We start from the raw sequence: 15,579 nt of genomic DNA, 5'->3' as shown, positions 1-15,579 counted from the left end.
GACCTTTGTACATGAAACGTGCAAGTCAAAGTCCTTCCCCATACATAACTCAGGTCACCCACTCACTCCCTGGTCCATGCACTCTTTCAGCAAGCACTTAGAGACCCCCTCTGGTTTTCAGGGCATCCAGCTACACAGCGGTAGGCGAGAGCCCCCTGCTTCTGCTCTCCTCCGTATGAAATGCATGATGACTAAAAGAGCCTTAGTTGATGAAGTCGTAAAAGGCGTGGGCCACCGCAGGAGAGCTTGTTTCTCTACCCTCTGCCCCTGCTCTGCATGCAGAGTGCCTGCGACCCACTCATGTTCATTCCAGGGTAACTCTCCCTCCACACTCCGAGCCTCCTCCATCTTCTCTCCTTGTTTCCCAGATTACTCTCTCTTGATGGATTATGTGTGTGTGTGTGTATATGTATACATATATGCATATATGCCATATAACTGCATATATAAATATGCAAAAGAACATCAAAAAGATCACGGATCATGAAATAAAGTTAATTCTGGTGCAAAATTTGAAATCCGTGCACAATGGCTTCATAATACACATTTTCCATGAACTTTTTGAGGACACCTCACATGTGGATTTCAAATATTTTTCCACCAAAATACACAGCGATATTTAATGTTTTAATTTTTCATTTAAAAAATGTGTATTTTATTTATCAGACTGAGACAGAGAGAGAGCTCTCATCCACGGGTTCATTCTCCAGATGCCTGCAACAGCTGGGGCTGGACCAAGCTGAAGCTGGGAGCTGGGAACACAGCTCCCATATGAGTGGCAGGGACCCAGCTATTTGAGCCGTCATCTGTTGCCCCCCCCATCCCCATAACCAAAAACCATAGTATACATGAGCAGGGGGTAGGGAGTAGAGCCAGAACTTGAACCCAGGCACTCAGATATGGGATGTTGGTCTCCCATACACTATCTTATCTGCTAAACCAAATACTCACCCATAAAGTTACCTTTTAACTCCATTTTGTCCACAAATTTTTTGAAATCTGATTATATATAACTGTAGTCTTACATATAAATGTATGTATGCATATAATATCTGTGCATATCTGTGTATATACTAGCATATATGTACATAAAACTGCAGTGTGATTTGAATGTTCACTTAATGAACAGTTTTATGGGCTTTGTCTTTGATTTTCTAAACTGAGGAATACCTAGATGCTTCCATACCAAACACAGATGTATGTGCATGGATCAATAGCCTTTGCTACAAAGAGTCCTTGTCCATGTCTCAAAGGTCAAAGAAAATCATTCCTTCCATTATCTTTTATTTTCTAATTAAAGACGACCTTCTTTTAAAATATCAAAGCAAACCAAAAGCAAAAATCATCTAGGTGTCTACCTTCTGTATGCAAAAGTTAGTGCAGTGTGATAGCAATAAGAACAGCACAAAAGGCAAGTCAGAACAGATAGCAACGGGTAAACCAGCATTTTGATCTCAACCGAAACCAAGGTGTAAAACATCTCCAAGCAGTTCCCTGTGATTGCTGGGTCCCCAGTGAGGATTTGCATCCTCCTGGTGGAGTTTTGCTTGGGACTACCAGACACCGAGAGCACACTGGTTAGAGAAGAAAGCTCGTTCTAGCTAGGTTCAGTGACACAGCTAAGTGTTTTCAGCCTCATGACTCCGGAGGCTGTGTGCTGTTTCTCTCAGTGCAAAGCGCACCCACTCAGACTCTGCTTTGGGCTGGTTGGACTGGGGACCTGCAAAATTATATTTTTCCTTTGTAATGTTAGGTTGGGTTCAGGCAGCAGAAAGCTAAAGGAAGACTGACAACCCAGAAGAGAAAGGAGGGCACACATCCTCCGGGTTGCCTGGTGCCCTGCGAGGGCCCTGTACACCTGGCAGGGGCAGTCACTTTCAGCACCAACAGCTGGTTCGTTTCCAGGGTTTTCCCCCCATAGTCCCGGAACCAGCCTCTCACATCCTCCTGTTACTGCTGGTAGGCCAGAGCTACATGTTCAAAGGTCTGGGTCCTAGTTCTACGCTCCTGCAGTACCAGCATTCACTGGGTAGCACCCACTCCTCAGAGCTCTGGATCTCAGCTCGTGGGACACATCTTCCAACGTCGTACTTGTGTGACTGTCTCTGCTTTCCATTTCCCTCCAACTCATAGTATGGACGCTGCAGTACTTCTCTATTACCTCTGTGTTCCTTTCTTGCCTTTTGTTTCCTTTAATGTTTGCACAACTACTCAGCTGATTACCTTGAAGAGGTTTTGGTTTTATAAAGAGGAGTGGGTCACTCTGAAGACTCTTCCTATTAGACAGGTTTAATGAACGCAATGACAATGAAGCCGATGCTGACTGACAAGACTTTGGATTTGCTTTGCAAGTGCATAGCTTTCACCCCATAAAACTATTTCATTGTCTCAGAGAGTCAACCCCTGAGCCACGCCCACATTCATGCACACCTAGCTAAGAACCTGTCCACTGGCTTCAGTTCCGTTTTTAAACAATTACTTACACCATTTAAAAATACTCCTTCTGCACTACAAGTAATGCACCAACTTTCCACACCATGTGGCTTCACCAGCACATAACACATTTCCCCATAAATCCGTCTCCAAGGTGGAGCTCGACATCCATCTGAAAATTCATAATCTGAAACCAATCATCAAGCAATTAATGAGCTTCTTTACCGCAGTTCTGTAAAATGTGTTGGCTTCAACCAAATAAATACTGTTGAAATTTTATGGTTTCATTTTCTTAAGCATCCAGTTATAATGAAGCAATTGAATTCATGTTGAAAATAAGATTTTGAAAATATAACATAAAATGAATCTGAGAAAACACAAACCTGAAGCGTATTCAATAGATTCCAAAACTGTTTGTTCTCCTTTTCCTGAGAAACGTTTTAGAAGCTTTATATCTTTCTTCACAATTTTTGGATTTAAATATATTTCTCTGAAATAAATGGTTAAAAATTTACGCGCATGCACTAAAACAGAATCTACAGGAGACATGTGAACATTCCATTGAATAAGAGAAAATTTATTTTTGTAATTAAAGTTAATTTTAGCCAGGTTATAATTTTTTAACAACACTATCAATATATCAAGGAAGTAGTGATTCATGTTGAACTGAATATTAAATATACTCAATTAAAGTTCACCTTGTTTCTTAATAATAACACTAAAATATTGGAAAAATTAAAAGTTTTGGACTATACAAACCCTATGTGGTATGTGCCTTATAACTTAATAACTCATGTAATAGTCTTAAGAGTCATTTAGAAGAAACAGGACATTTAACGTCTTCAACTGAATGAAGCCCCACTAGAATGCTTTAGCATTTTTAACTACATTTAAATTTTTAGAAGTATTATAAGGAAATCAAATAAGATTTTGTTCTATGTTAAGAAATCCATAGCAATGACTTCCACACGTTACATTTCTCATGTTTTTCTCTAAAACTGAAAGCAGCTTTTATAGCTGAATTTTTGAGTTTTCCTCTTTACGAAGACTCACGGGGAAATGTGTTTCAGCAAGTGCCTGCGAAGGTGCGGCTCCAGCTGCTTAAGTAGCATGGCAGTCTTCATCTGGATTTCACTCTCTGGGCCATCAACTTCGGTGACTTTTACATATTTAGTGCAGTTGAGTCTTCTTTTGAATTGTGATGAATGGGATGGGGAAGGGAGTGGGAGATGGGATGGTTGCGGGTAGGAGGGAGGTTAAGGGGGGAAAAGCTGCTATAATTAAAAAGTTGTACTTTGGAAATTTATATTTATTAAATAAAAGTTGAAAAGAAAAAAAAAAGGACTGCAGGAAGTTGCGTCAAGGGTTCATGGCTTTGCTGGTGCCTGGAGGACAGGTGAGAAACACCCATCGTAACTGGGCCACTATCATTGAGAATCATGCTACTAAGCTGAATTCAGTTATTCTGTTTCTCACACCCACAATATCTGCATCAACCAATGACTGATGAACAGGATTCTGAGAGACCTGTGAGTTCCCTATGTGTCTTCTGAATTAATAAGAAACAGAATATTATTGCATAATACAAGTCTAAATAGATTAGTAGAGAATATACTTATGTGAGGATACTATATTATCAGCAAAATATTCAAGAAATTCAAGTATTATATTCTCTACCAATATACTCTGCCTATAATAGTAATATTTTATTGTGACTCACAATTTTCTTAACAGCATATGTGAGAGATGTTAAGAGTAACTACAGAGGCCGGTGCTGTGGCATAGCAGGTAAAGCCGCCGCCTGCAGTGCTGGCATCCCGTATGGGTGCCGGCTCAAGTCCTGGCTGCTCCACTTCCTATCCAGCTTTCTGCTATGGCCTGGGAAGGCACTGGCAGATGGCCCAAGTCATTGGGCCCCTCCACCCACGTGGGAAACCCAGGGGAAGCTCCTGGGTCCTGGCTTCGGATTGGCGCAGCTCCAGCTATTGTGGCCAATTGGGGAGTGAACAAGCAGCTGGAAGACCTCTCTCTCTCTCTCTCTGTAACTCTGACTTCTGAATTTCAATCAATATAAATAATCTTTTAAAAAAATAAAAAAGAATAACTACTTCTTTTTAAGCCTGTTTATCTAAATAGATTACCAAAATAGACTAGCATAAAATTTAAAACATAAATTGAAATGAAACAAATCTCACTTTGGGTAAATAGAGAAAAAAGATCTTGGGATGGAATATTTTCTGTCTCTCCCTCTCTCTCCATCTCTGCCTTTTAAATGAATAAAATAAATCTTCAAAAAAATCTTCAAAAAGGTACCATTATCTGTAACATTAAATAAGATCCACTTTTTCTAACAAGCTCTGACAATTTATAACGAATATTTAAGGCCTTCCCCCTAACCTATATTATCTATTTGTTTCTCATTTTTTCTCATTTTCCTTCTGCTGGGTCACTCCCCAAGCAGTCACAACAGACAGGGCAGTGCCAGACAAAAGCCAGGAGCCAGGAGCTTCGGCAGGGTCTCCTTCATGCTGTTAGCACCACGATCAGGCACTTGGGCCACTCTCTGCTGCTGTCCCAGGTCATCAGCAGAGAGGGACTGGAACCAGTGCCCATATGGGATGAGGGCACTGCCGGTGGAGGCTTAACCAGCTGCACCACTGCACCGGCTCCCATTTTCTCATTTCCAGTGACACTGATTATTACAATCTTTCTCCCAGAATATCTGATAAACGTTTATAAATTAAATATAGACCACAGTCAACTTTTCCCTCCATCATTATAAAGGCTGAGAAGTACAAATTCTATAGAAATGACTTCAGAGTTCACTTTCTGTGCTGTACTAAATTTCGAAATCCAGTAACAGGTATCCAGATCACTGGCTCTTAGTAGACAGAAATGCTTTAGGGGTTGCTAGTTATCAGAATGGATAGGAAGGGGACCTATCACTGGCATTTAGTGATGAGGACAAAGAAGGCCAGCTATCTGCCCATCTGCGCAGGACTGGTGCCTCTGGAGCTGCTGTGTTCACACAGTCCTACTCAAGTTGGAAGCACCGGCTGCTTCCTTACACGCCTGAGTGCAATGCGAACACAGCACTACTGGTATTTAAAACTCTATTGTAGATGTAGGGTTATTGTCTGCGATCTTGAGTCAAGAATATTCAATCAGCATTAACAAAGCAGGTCACAAAAGCCATGTATTGGCCGGCGCCACAGCTCACTAGGCTAATCCTCCACCTTGTGGCGCCGGCACACGGGGTTCTAGTCCCGGTCGGGGCACCGGATTCTGTCCCGGTTGCCCCTCTTCCAGGCCAGCTCTCTGCTGTGGCCAGGGAGTGCAGTGGAGGATGGCCCAAGTGCTTGGGCCCTGCACCCCATGAGAGACCAGGAGAAGCACCTGGCTCCTGCCATCGGATCAGCGCGGCGCTGCGCCGGCCGCAGCGGCCATTGAAGGGTGAACCAACGACAAAAGGAAGACCTTGTCTCTGTCTCTCTCTCACTGTCCACTCTGCCTGTAAAAAAAAAAAAAAGCCATGTATTGGGGGGCTGGCGCTGGGGCTCAGTGGGTTAAAGCCTTGGCCTGAAGCTCATGGGCGCCGGTTCTAATCCCGGCTGCTCCACTTCCAATCCAGCTCTCTGCTATGGCCTGGGGAAAGCAGTGGAGGATGGCCCAGCTCCTTGGGGTCCTGCACTCGCATGGGAGACCCAGAAGAAGCTCCTGGCTCCTGGCTTTGGATCAGCGCAGCTCTGGCCATTGCGGCCATCTGGGGAGTGAACCAGCGGATGGAGGACCTCTCTATCTCTGCCTCTCCTCTCTCTGTGTAACTCTTTCAAATAAATAAATAAAGCTTAAAAAAGAAAAACAACATGTATTGGAGTAGATGGACTGAGAACTGCTCTGCAGCTGCGTGTGGGCTGGCGAAACCCCCAAGTATCAGCTGCGCACGGTTTCCGTTAACACCTGAGCAGACGCTAACTGAAGCCTTTGGAAAACGCAGGCGTTCCGCCGGGTCTAGGACGGCGGATTCTGAGAGTGAATAAACCCCGCAGTGAAACCCACAGAAAACTTACTTTCAGCGCTGACTTGAACAGCGTTTTGCAGCCAACGCAAGCCAAACGCGGTGCACGGGCCGCTCGTCGGAGGCGCGGGACCCCGGCGGAGACAGGGGCTCAGCGAGGCAGAGAGGGCGCGAGCGAGCGAAGCTCAGCCGGCGGAGAGAAAAGTTAGGCGGCGAGAGAAACCGAAGCTTTTCGTGATCAGACAGCGGGCTGCGGAGCTCCCAGCGCCAGGCGGCGCGACCCCGCAGCCGCACTCACCTGCCCGCACCTGCTCCGCTCACCGCGCACAGCGCACCGCGCCGCGGTTGCTAGGACGCGATCAACTTCCGCCCCTGTGGGTGGCCTCGGTGGCGCCGCCCCCAAAGTCCAGGCTCAGGCGCTGCGGGGCGCCTCTGGCGGTGCTCCCCGCTGGTTCCGCCGGCACTGCAGCCTGCTGCCTGCCGCAGCTCCCCTGTTTTGGTAACCGTGGCCTTAGGATCCCGGCAAGGACTTGATGCGTGCCCGGGGACAGGGAGTGTGCGCGGGTCCCTCGCTCCCGCTCCTGGTTCAGAGCGCGTTCCTGCGGAGGCCACTCTCCCAGCGTTGGACTCGGCTCTAGACCACCACCACCAAGGAACGTTTGTCCGTTTGGAGCGTGCACGGTGTGAAGACGGACGTTCCACAGAGGAAGAACCCCCACCCCCGCCCCCCGCTTGTCCACGTGCTGGGCGCTCCCTGCTCCCGCTGGCTGGAGAGCCCCGGCAGCTGCCTCTCAGGCCATTCCTTTAGGGAACTCTGCCTTCTCAGGGTCTCCTTGGCCGGTCCGAGGAAATAAAACTTTGCTCTGAGCAACTCCCCAAGCGAACTAACGCCTAAAGTAGGTCTGGTCTGTTAACTGTGTGGGTTTGGGAAGGGCACCTCTCACGTGGACGTCTTGTGATCTGCTTCTGCGTTTGGGGGTAGGCAAACTTGAACCCCATCAACTGAGCCTGCCCTCACCCTAGGTCACCCCTACAAGCTACAGTGAGAGCGAGGGCAACTGGAGAGAGAGAGAAATTTCCCAAAGGGAGGTGGCTTGATGTCCTGGTCTTGCTTCATGCAGCAGAGCTCTGTGAATCTTTTTTTTTTTTTTTTTTTTTTTTTAATATTTATTGGAAAGAGTTACATACAGAAGGAGAGGCAGAGAGAGAGAGAGAGTCTTCCTTCCGCTGGTTCACTCCCCAATAGGCCACAATGGTTGGGGCTGCACGGATCCAAAGCCAGGAGCCAGGAGCTTCCTCCGGGTCTTCCCCACGCTGGTGCAGGGGCCCAATGACTTGGGCCATCTTCAACTGCCTTCCCAGGCCACAGCAGAGAGCTGGAGCAGCCACGACTCAGTACAGAGCCCAAATGGGATGCTGGTGCTGCAAGCCAGGGCTTTAACCCACTGCACCACAGCACTGCCCTGAATCATTTCTAATATTCAGATTCCCCCTCTGTGTGTGTGTGAAAGGGCAGTGAGGAGCGGGCTGTGCAAAGGGAGACCCTCAAGGGAGTCCTCTGAGCCAGGCACTGTCCTCACTGGGTTATTAATGTTCATTCATCCTTTGATGCTGTCACCCCACCAGGAAGGCACTGCTGGCACCGCTGTTTTCCAGGTGGAGAAACCAAGCCAGGGAGCGACTTGCTTTAGGCTGCTCATTCAGTCAGGGCCAGAGTCGGACCAGCCCAGGGATGTTCTGGGTTGAAAATCCTGCATGTCCAGTCTCCCTCCATGGCACCTGCAGAGAGTGTTTGGAATTGTGCTCCAGTCTGTGTGTGGGTGTTTTCTAAAGTCCTGATGATGAATGCCTTTCCGGCATCATGGCACTTTTCGTGCACTAACAATATACACCCTCCATTATGACACCGGGGAGTCATTGACTCTGGAGCCGGAAAGGGGGGGATACAGACTTTAGGAAAACAACAGACCCCAGTTCCAAGAATAAAAATAGCACACCAGTGTGTGCTGTGGCCCAAAGGGAACCTAGTGTCTGAACATTTTCAAGGCCATAGGAGTTCAGTGATTCAATATTCTGGTGGCCCAAGTAGAAAGACAAGGAGGTGGGACATGCTACTCAAGCGCACCCATTCAGCAAATAATGGAACAGGCATAACAAAACTGTACAGCTGATGGCCTCTTGTGCAGCCACATTGTTCAGTGCATGGGGTTCAGATCTGCTACACAGTTTATTTCCTATCTTTAAAACTGTTTTTTTTTTTGTAGAATCACAGTCACTCAGAAAAGTTTGATTCTAAAGTTTAAAAAGCTGGAGCTGGTACTGTGGAGCAGTGGGTTAAGCTGCTACTTACAATGCATCCCATACTGGAGCGCTGCTTTGTGTCCTGTCTGCTCCACTTTCCATCCGATTGCCTGCTAATGTGCCTGCAAAAGCAGTGGAAATGGCGCAAGTGCTCGGGCCTCTGCCACCCACGTGGTGGACCCAGTCAGAGTTGCAGGCTCCTGGCTTCAGCCTGGCACAGCCCTGGCAGTTGTGGTCATTTGGGGAATGAACACGTGAATGGAAGCTTGTTGTCTCTCCCCTTCTCTCTCCCTGTGTCACTCTGCTTTTCAAATAAAGTAAATCTTAAAAAAAATTAAAGGTAAAGGACAATCCCATATCCAAAGTTAAGGTAGATATCAAGATATTATTATCCCAAGCAGAGATTTGCAAATAGACGTGGCTTAAGGAAAAGTTTGGAGTTGAGGGGTCCAGAATATACTACTTGTGAGACGAAAGTTAATTTGAGAAGAAGGTACTGAATTCCTTTAATTTTTTACCTACCTAAACGCAGAGCCTCCCAAGAAAACACGAAAGAACGCAGCTGTCTCTAATCCCTCTCCCGGAGCAACCAGGGAAGGCATGCGTCTCCGGAGACATCAGTGCCACACCTAAATAGACGCTGTCAGCAAGTTCTCAGAGCTCCCACGTAGATCTCCAGGGGCCCTGAGAAGTCACCTCTCTTCCCGAAGTGCCCTTCTCTTTTATGCACCTTTTGGGTCTCATTTTTCTGCAGTTGCCTCACAGATGTGTCTTTTCTCTTGCTAACCCGACTTTCATCTGTTTTTCAGGCTCCCACCACTGATCATAAGAGAGAAGTAGAAGTTTCTCCCCCAACTCGTCAAGATACATCCTGACCTTCTCTACAGAAATTCGTTTTGAGCTATGCCTGTGGGCTTGTGTGCCCCTCCTGCATGGTATCTTTGATATGGTTGCCAGTCACAATGGCACATGCGAATGGTAGGGTGTGTTCTTGTGGGAGCTGACTCAGAAGGTCCTGGGCCTCAGTCAATGATGGGCTGAGGGATGCATTTGGCTTCTCTCCTGGAGTGACTTAAGGATCTGCTCTAGGGTTTCCTACTGGGATGCCATTCCCCTGTCCTAACCTAACCTGGGCTCCCACTCCCTTGAAGAGAGTGGAAATTTAGGAGTTATGCAACTAGGTAGTTAACTCAATGGTGAGTGTAAAATGAGTCCAAATGGAATCAAATGATTGATATGGTGAGATTTACCAAGGTCTTCCTAATTTCTTATTTCCTTTCTGTGGGACTTCATACTAGTATGTTCTCTGAATGGAATGATGCATCAGCATTAGACACAGCAAGCTGGAATCTGCATGTCGGGCAATCATTACTCCTGGACCAGGCGAGGGCTGAGCTGTTGTTGAGTGCTGTGATGCTCCTCAAAGCCATAGTGTGACTTCTGCATGGCAGTTCTCAGCTCCAGTGTCATTTTTGTCTTATTTAGCTAGAGATGATAGTAACTGCATAAGGGAAATCTCCTGAATCTCACTAAGGGTCAAATTTTTTCCTCTCATGCTAATCCCTAATGGAGTAAATAATTGTATTCAAGGAATACAAGCCAAGCATTTTATTCTGTAAGATTCTAGGGAAACAGCCCATTTATCTCTTCTCTTGTTATTTAAAAATAACAAAAAGATACTTTATGTTGTGGCACAATGAGCTAAGTAATGCTACTTGGAATGTCTGCATCCAGTAGCTTTTAAAAAAATTTCTTTCTTTCTTTGTTTAAAAGGACAAGAGCGAGAGTAGGAGAGACAGAGGGAGAGAGATCTATCCACTAGTTCTTTCCCCAAATGGCCTAAACTGCAGGGGTTTGGAGACTGACACTGCATTCAGGTCTCTGACATAGGTGGCTGGGGTTCAAGCACTTAGGCCATCATCTGATGCCTTCCTAGGAACATTAGCAGGGAGTTGGTTCAGAAGTGGAGCAGCAAGACTCTATACCAGGGCTCATATGTGGGCTGGTGCTGTCACAAGGGTGCTTTAACTTACTGGGCCACAACATCGACTCCATGCCTCCACTTCTAATCTAGAGTTCTGCTAATGCACCGTGAGAGGCCGCAAATGATGGTCCACTCCTATGCAATGCTACTCTTGTAAGAGAGCCAGATGGAGTTACTGGCTCCTGGCTTTGGCCTGACCCAGCCCCAGCTATTGTGGGCATTTGAGGAGTGACCAATAGGTGGAGTTCTCTCTCTCCTCTCCTCTCCTCTCCTCTCCTCTCCTCTCCTCTCCTCTCCTCTCCTCTCCTCTCCTCTCCTCTCCCCTCCCCTCCCCTCCCCTCCCCTCCCCTCCCCTCCTCTCTCTCTCCCTCTCTCCCTCCCCCACTCTCCTTCTCTCCATCTCTCTCCCTCCCTCTCTATCTTCTTCTTCCCCACCTCCCTCAGTTACTCTGCCTTTGAAATAAATTAAACAATAAATAAATGAATACTTTCCCCTGGAAGCTAAGTAAGTGAAATCACACAGCAACAAAATTGTTTATTTAGATAACAACTATTGCCAGTGCCGTGGCTCACTAGGCTAATCTTCTACCTGCAGCACCAGTACTCTGGGTTCTAGTCCTGGTTGGGGTGCCAGTTCTGTCCTGGTTGCTCCTCTTCCAGTCCAGCTTTCTGCTGTGGCCTGGGAAGGCAGTGGAGGATGGCCTAAGTGCTTGGACCCTGCACCTGCATGGGAGACCAGGAGGAAACACCTGGCTCCTGGCTTCAGATTGGCGCAGCACACCAGCTGTAGCAGCCATTTGAGGGGTGAACCAATGGAAGGAAGACCTTTCTCTCTCTCTCTCTCTCTCACTGTCTAACTCTGCCTGTCAAAACAACAACAACAACAACAAAACCGTCAGTGAGTTAGTACATTGTTAGGTGCCTTGCTAATACAGAGATAATACAGATACAAATACTTTCATCTGGGCTTTTCAGCTTTTCCAAAAGTAAAAACTATGAAATCAAAAGGAAAGATGGACCTTAAAGTCATATTTTTCAAAGAAAAGCCACTATAAATTAACAACTGTGACTCGCGTGAATTTGCATGTCTGATTTGTAAGAGAAGGCTGTTTGTTCAACTGTTCTTTTGAGTATGATTAATGACTACTTCAAAGTGCTTCATTCCACTTGTATGCTAGCTGGTTTTGCATAAACACACTGGGACTTTCTCAAGATAATCAGAGACCATCTGCACGATTTGGGGGCAGAGACCCGTAAGCTGGAAAGGAAATTGATAACTCTTAGCTCATGGCTCAGGGTTCAGACCCTTGTGCCTGAAACACATCTAATGCAGATACTATTTTCTGGGCCTTGTGAAAACAAGGGCCTGTTCCTGTCCAGCTGTGGCCAGGGGAAGGCTCTTAGACGAGTTGGAGACTTACACATTGCCAAGAGGCTGATAAAAACCTGAGAAGTCTTAACTACACATATAGTGCTTTAAAGGTAAGTATGCATGTGAGTTGTTCAGAATCACAAACCCCACCCTCCAGGCAGCAACACTAAGTCATAAAAGCGGAGGTAATGCAGATCCTTCTTAACGAAGCAGCCAAACACAGGTAGCAAGGTGTGGGTGACGAAGGAAAGAACACTTACATAATTGGAAATGATCTCAGATATAAGCTGCAAAGACAGTAAGAATTTATGCTTTTTTACTTCCTATTACACAGTTTCAAAAATCACTGTGCAATCATCATATCCTCTACACTAAAAAGCAAAATGAAATCTAATCAGACATAGGAGTGGTTTTCTTTACCACTCAACTACTTTCAAAAGTATCCAAATGAAAATGAAAATTAATTAAAATCCCGTTTTAAACCTTTAACATCAGTTAATTTAAGGGATAAAGATAGTCAAATATCAAGCTGATTGAGAATAAGGTATATGCCAGACCTGAGAAAGCTTTCTCATTGGAGCAAATAAAAGCATAATGGCTAATAGTTGTCAAATGCTTACTACTGATGAAAATGGAGGCCATGTAGGGTACTTTAGAAAGTTCATGGAAAATTAAATTAAAAGATAAATTTATGTTGGTACACCAAGAAGTTTGAAATCTATGCATAGCTTTTTTGTGATATACATATTCAATGAACTTTTTGAAGGTCTTTCATCTACTTAAAGGCAAACTGCCCATAGCCACATAACTTAATTATTATTTCTCAAAAAGGCTAACCCTAAACATAAGAAAAACATAAATGTAAATCTTTTGCCTTGATCAGCATTGTTAATGAAAAAAAATACTTCATGATACTTGTTAAAACACGGTAAAGGAGACTTTATTCAGGACCACTGTTGCAGGTGTAGGGACCATCGCAATGGGTCTTGTTGTGGGGGAGCGATATTGGGCTCAGCTTCAGATACAGAATGGGCAAGTGGAAATTTAAGGCCAAGGAATAGTATGGGAATGAGTGGATAAAAAATTGCTAGGAGGAAACATCAGGGGTCAAGGGGCTTGTGACCACGCTGACTCGGGATTCTTGCTGAAGACAGGGCAGCATGTTCAGACATCACCTGGAGATGGTGGAGGACAAGAAATCTGGGCAGATATTGAGATAATCAGGTCTTGATTGAGGATGGGGGGCAGTGCCTCTTGTCAAGCTGACTTAGCAGGTTTTTTGCCAAACTGGATTTTACTGGAAGCTCACAGACGGGTTTAGGGATGGTTAAGAAGGCTGACTACAGTTCTGCCAGGTGAGAGAGCTTTGTCAGAATGCTTCAGTACATTAAATTAGTGATGGACACATAAGTTCAGACATCTGTTTGCCTTATAAAAGAATATATTATTGTCAACCATGAAGAAATTCAGAGTAGTTCTTCCTTAATGAATTGTGTTGGAACTGCTGTAGAATGGAGACAGTGTTTGATATCTTCAAGTTTGCAAACTGTTTTTGTGGTAAGCACAGTAAAATCTCAACATTCTTACTTGACCTGATTTTGTTTTTGACACTGTATTTTGACACTGTGATTCCTAATAGCAGTAATTCCTTACGAAGTACAGATGAGGAAAACCAAGACATTTGCTAAAGATCCTACAACTGAGAATGGAAGAAATAGGACTCAAATCCAAGTCTCTGACTCCAAGGACCATGTATGCTCTTCACCACTACACAACATACATATGCATTAAGAAAAATAGCAAATCGAGGCAGTAAGAATATGAAAAAAAATACCAAAGTGAATGCCAAACACACTGCTCAAGAAATTCATCAGCAAAGGATATCAGAAGAATCTCGGAGGAAGGTGAGGCTTGATGTGGATTACAACTTAAACTTTTTGACAAAATTTAGAAAGAGGGTGTAGCAGGATGACAATGAAGATATCCATCATCCTTTCTCATGAATACTCCTTTGGTGTTACCAGAGAAAGAATTGGCTTCATCAGTCATTGAGCTGATCCATTGTGACCAATCTTATGTAATTCTGTCATAAGTGTATATATATATATGTAGTATATATAAAAGACATCTTGATTAACTATGTGCCAATCATCTCTACTTTATATATGAGAAGTGCCTAAGTGAAGTGTACACTGTAAGAATTGATGAAACTGCTGGGAAACCCTTCTCTGAGCAACTTTGCATATCTTTCTAACTCCCCTTTGTTCCAGATTATCATTTCAAGGATGTTAGTGTGGCCTTGGAAGCAAACACTGCATGCCCCCTACTGGCCACTATAAAAGTTTTGGAATCTATCAATTTAGGGTTCTGTAATCCAGCCCACCGCATTTGTAGATGTCCATCTTGGTCTATCCATGTTGTCTCTGTGAGTCAAGGAGCAAGACAAATGGACACAAATAGTCTGGCTTGTGCTTCTTGCTGTGCTATGAGTGGAAAATGTCCTTTATCTGTGACCCAGTTTTCTCATGTCTTATGCCAACACCCACAAAACTATGGCATTTAGCTTGTAAGTAGGTAAAACCTCAGATCTTTCACAATTCTCAACAGAAATACATAAGATAGGAAGATTTAACTTCCTTTGTAGATAGGTCAGATTTTTCCTCATCATTGTTGAAAAACAAGTCATTTACTATGGCATCCATTGGATTAACAACAAGCAGATTACTATTTCAGCCAAGAGAAACCAAGAAAAGTAAAATTCAAGGATTGGTGCCTCCCGTGTCCTTACACTCAAAGTGCTCATCACGTAAAGCTAGGACTGTCAAACTGTGTCCAGCAAGCCAGATCTGTCCCGCCACATGTTTATTGTCTAGGGATCGACTGTGGCTGCTTTGGTGCTGCAGTAGCAGAATGTAGTAGCTGCAACAGAGAATGTATGGTCTACAAAGTCTAAAATACTTACTGTCTGACTGTATATAGGGATCTAAAGGAAGAGCCACACAGAAAACAAAGAATTCTCTCAAAACAATCTAAAGGTAAGCAGAAGGGAATGAACTTAACTATAAGCACATGAACACACTTGCATATGGCCCCTGCCCCACTCTTGTCATTTATTTTATCCTTACAGCAGCTTTATGAGGCTTATAGGTTGGGATCTTAGCCTTTGGGTCCAAACTGTTGAAATTCAAAGCCTTGCCTCTTATTAGATGAATGATTTTGGGTAAGTCACTTTACCTCACTGCGAGCCCTCTTCTCACTTGCTAACTGTGGGTCACATCACTTGGTTAATGGCAGAGTTAAAACTTCATGGAACAACACCAGGTACATGGTAAAGCATGTGCTATTATTGTTTATCTCCATTTTTCATAGCAATAAACTGAGGAATAGAGAGGTTAAAGTATTTTTTCAAGGTCACATAGTTAGAAAAATGGAGTGGCAAGGCTTATTCTCAGCTCTGATTCCAAAGCCCAT

At 44.7% G+C, this 15,579-nt stretch overlaps 1 protein-coding gene across 9 annotated transcripts in view; it reads right to left on the bottom strand.

Annotated features, from left to right (window-relative positions):
• The window catches only part of LOC100356534 (outer dynein arm-docking complex subunit 2), a 69,044-nt gene extending 61,896 nt beyond the window's left edge, over positions 1–7,148 (bottom strand). For 2 of the 9 annotated variants that reach the window (XM_051834403.3, XM_089327390.1), the window contains exons 1-3: positions 6,504–7,140; positions 2,817–2,923; positions 2,484–2,620 (exon numbers count right to left, since the gene is read on the bottom strand). In XM_051834403.3, the coding sequence (XP_051690363.2) occupies positions 2,484–2,564 (81 nt within the window). In that variant the 5' untranslated portion in view covers positions 2,565–2,620; positions 2,817–2,923; positions 6,504–7,140. Of the gene's footprint in view, positions 1–2,483; positions 2,621–2,816; positions 2,924–6,503 lie in introns of all 9 variants that reach the window. The other 7 variants (XM_089327392.1, XM_089327396.1, XM_089327393.1 and 4 more) reach the window with 6 other exon arrangements.
• Between the last annotated feature and the right edge of the window lie 8,431 nt (positions 7,149–15,579).

The sequence above is a fragment of the Oryctolagus cuniculus genome, chromosome 2, assembly GCF_051225735.1.
Source record: "Oryctolagus cuniculus isolate XC-2025 breed Fujian yellow rabbit chromosome 2, ASM5122573v1, whole genome shotgun sequence".
Taxonomy (NCBI): domain Eukaryota; kingdom Metazoa; phylum Chordata; class Mammalia; order Lagomorpha; family Leporidae; genus Oryctolagus; species Oryctolagus cuniculus.
This window is presented reverse-complemented; position numbering and strand designations above follow the sequence as displayed.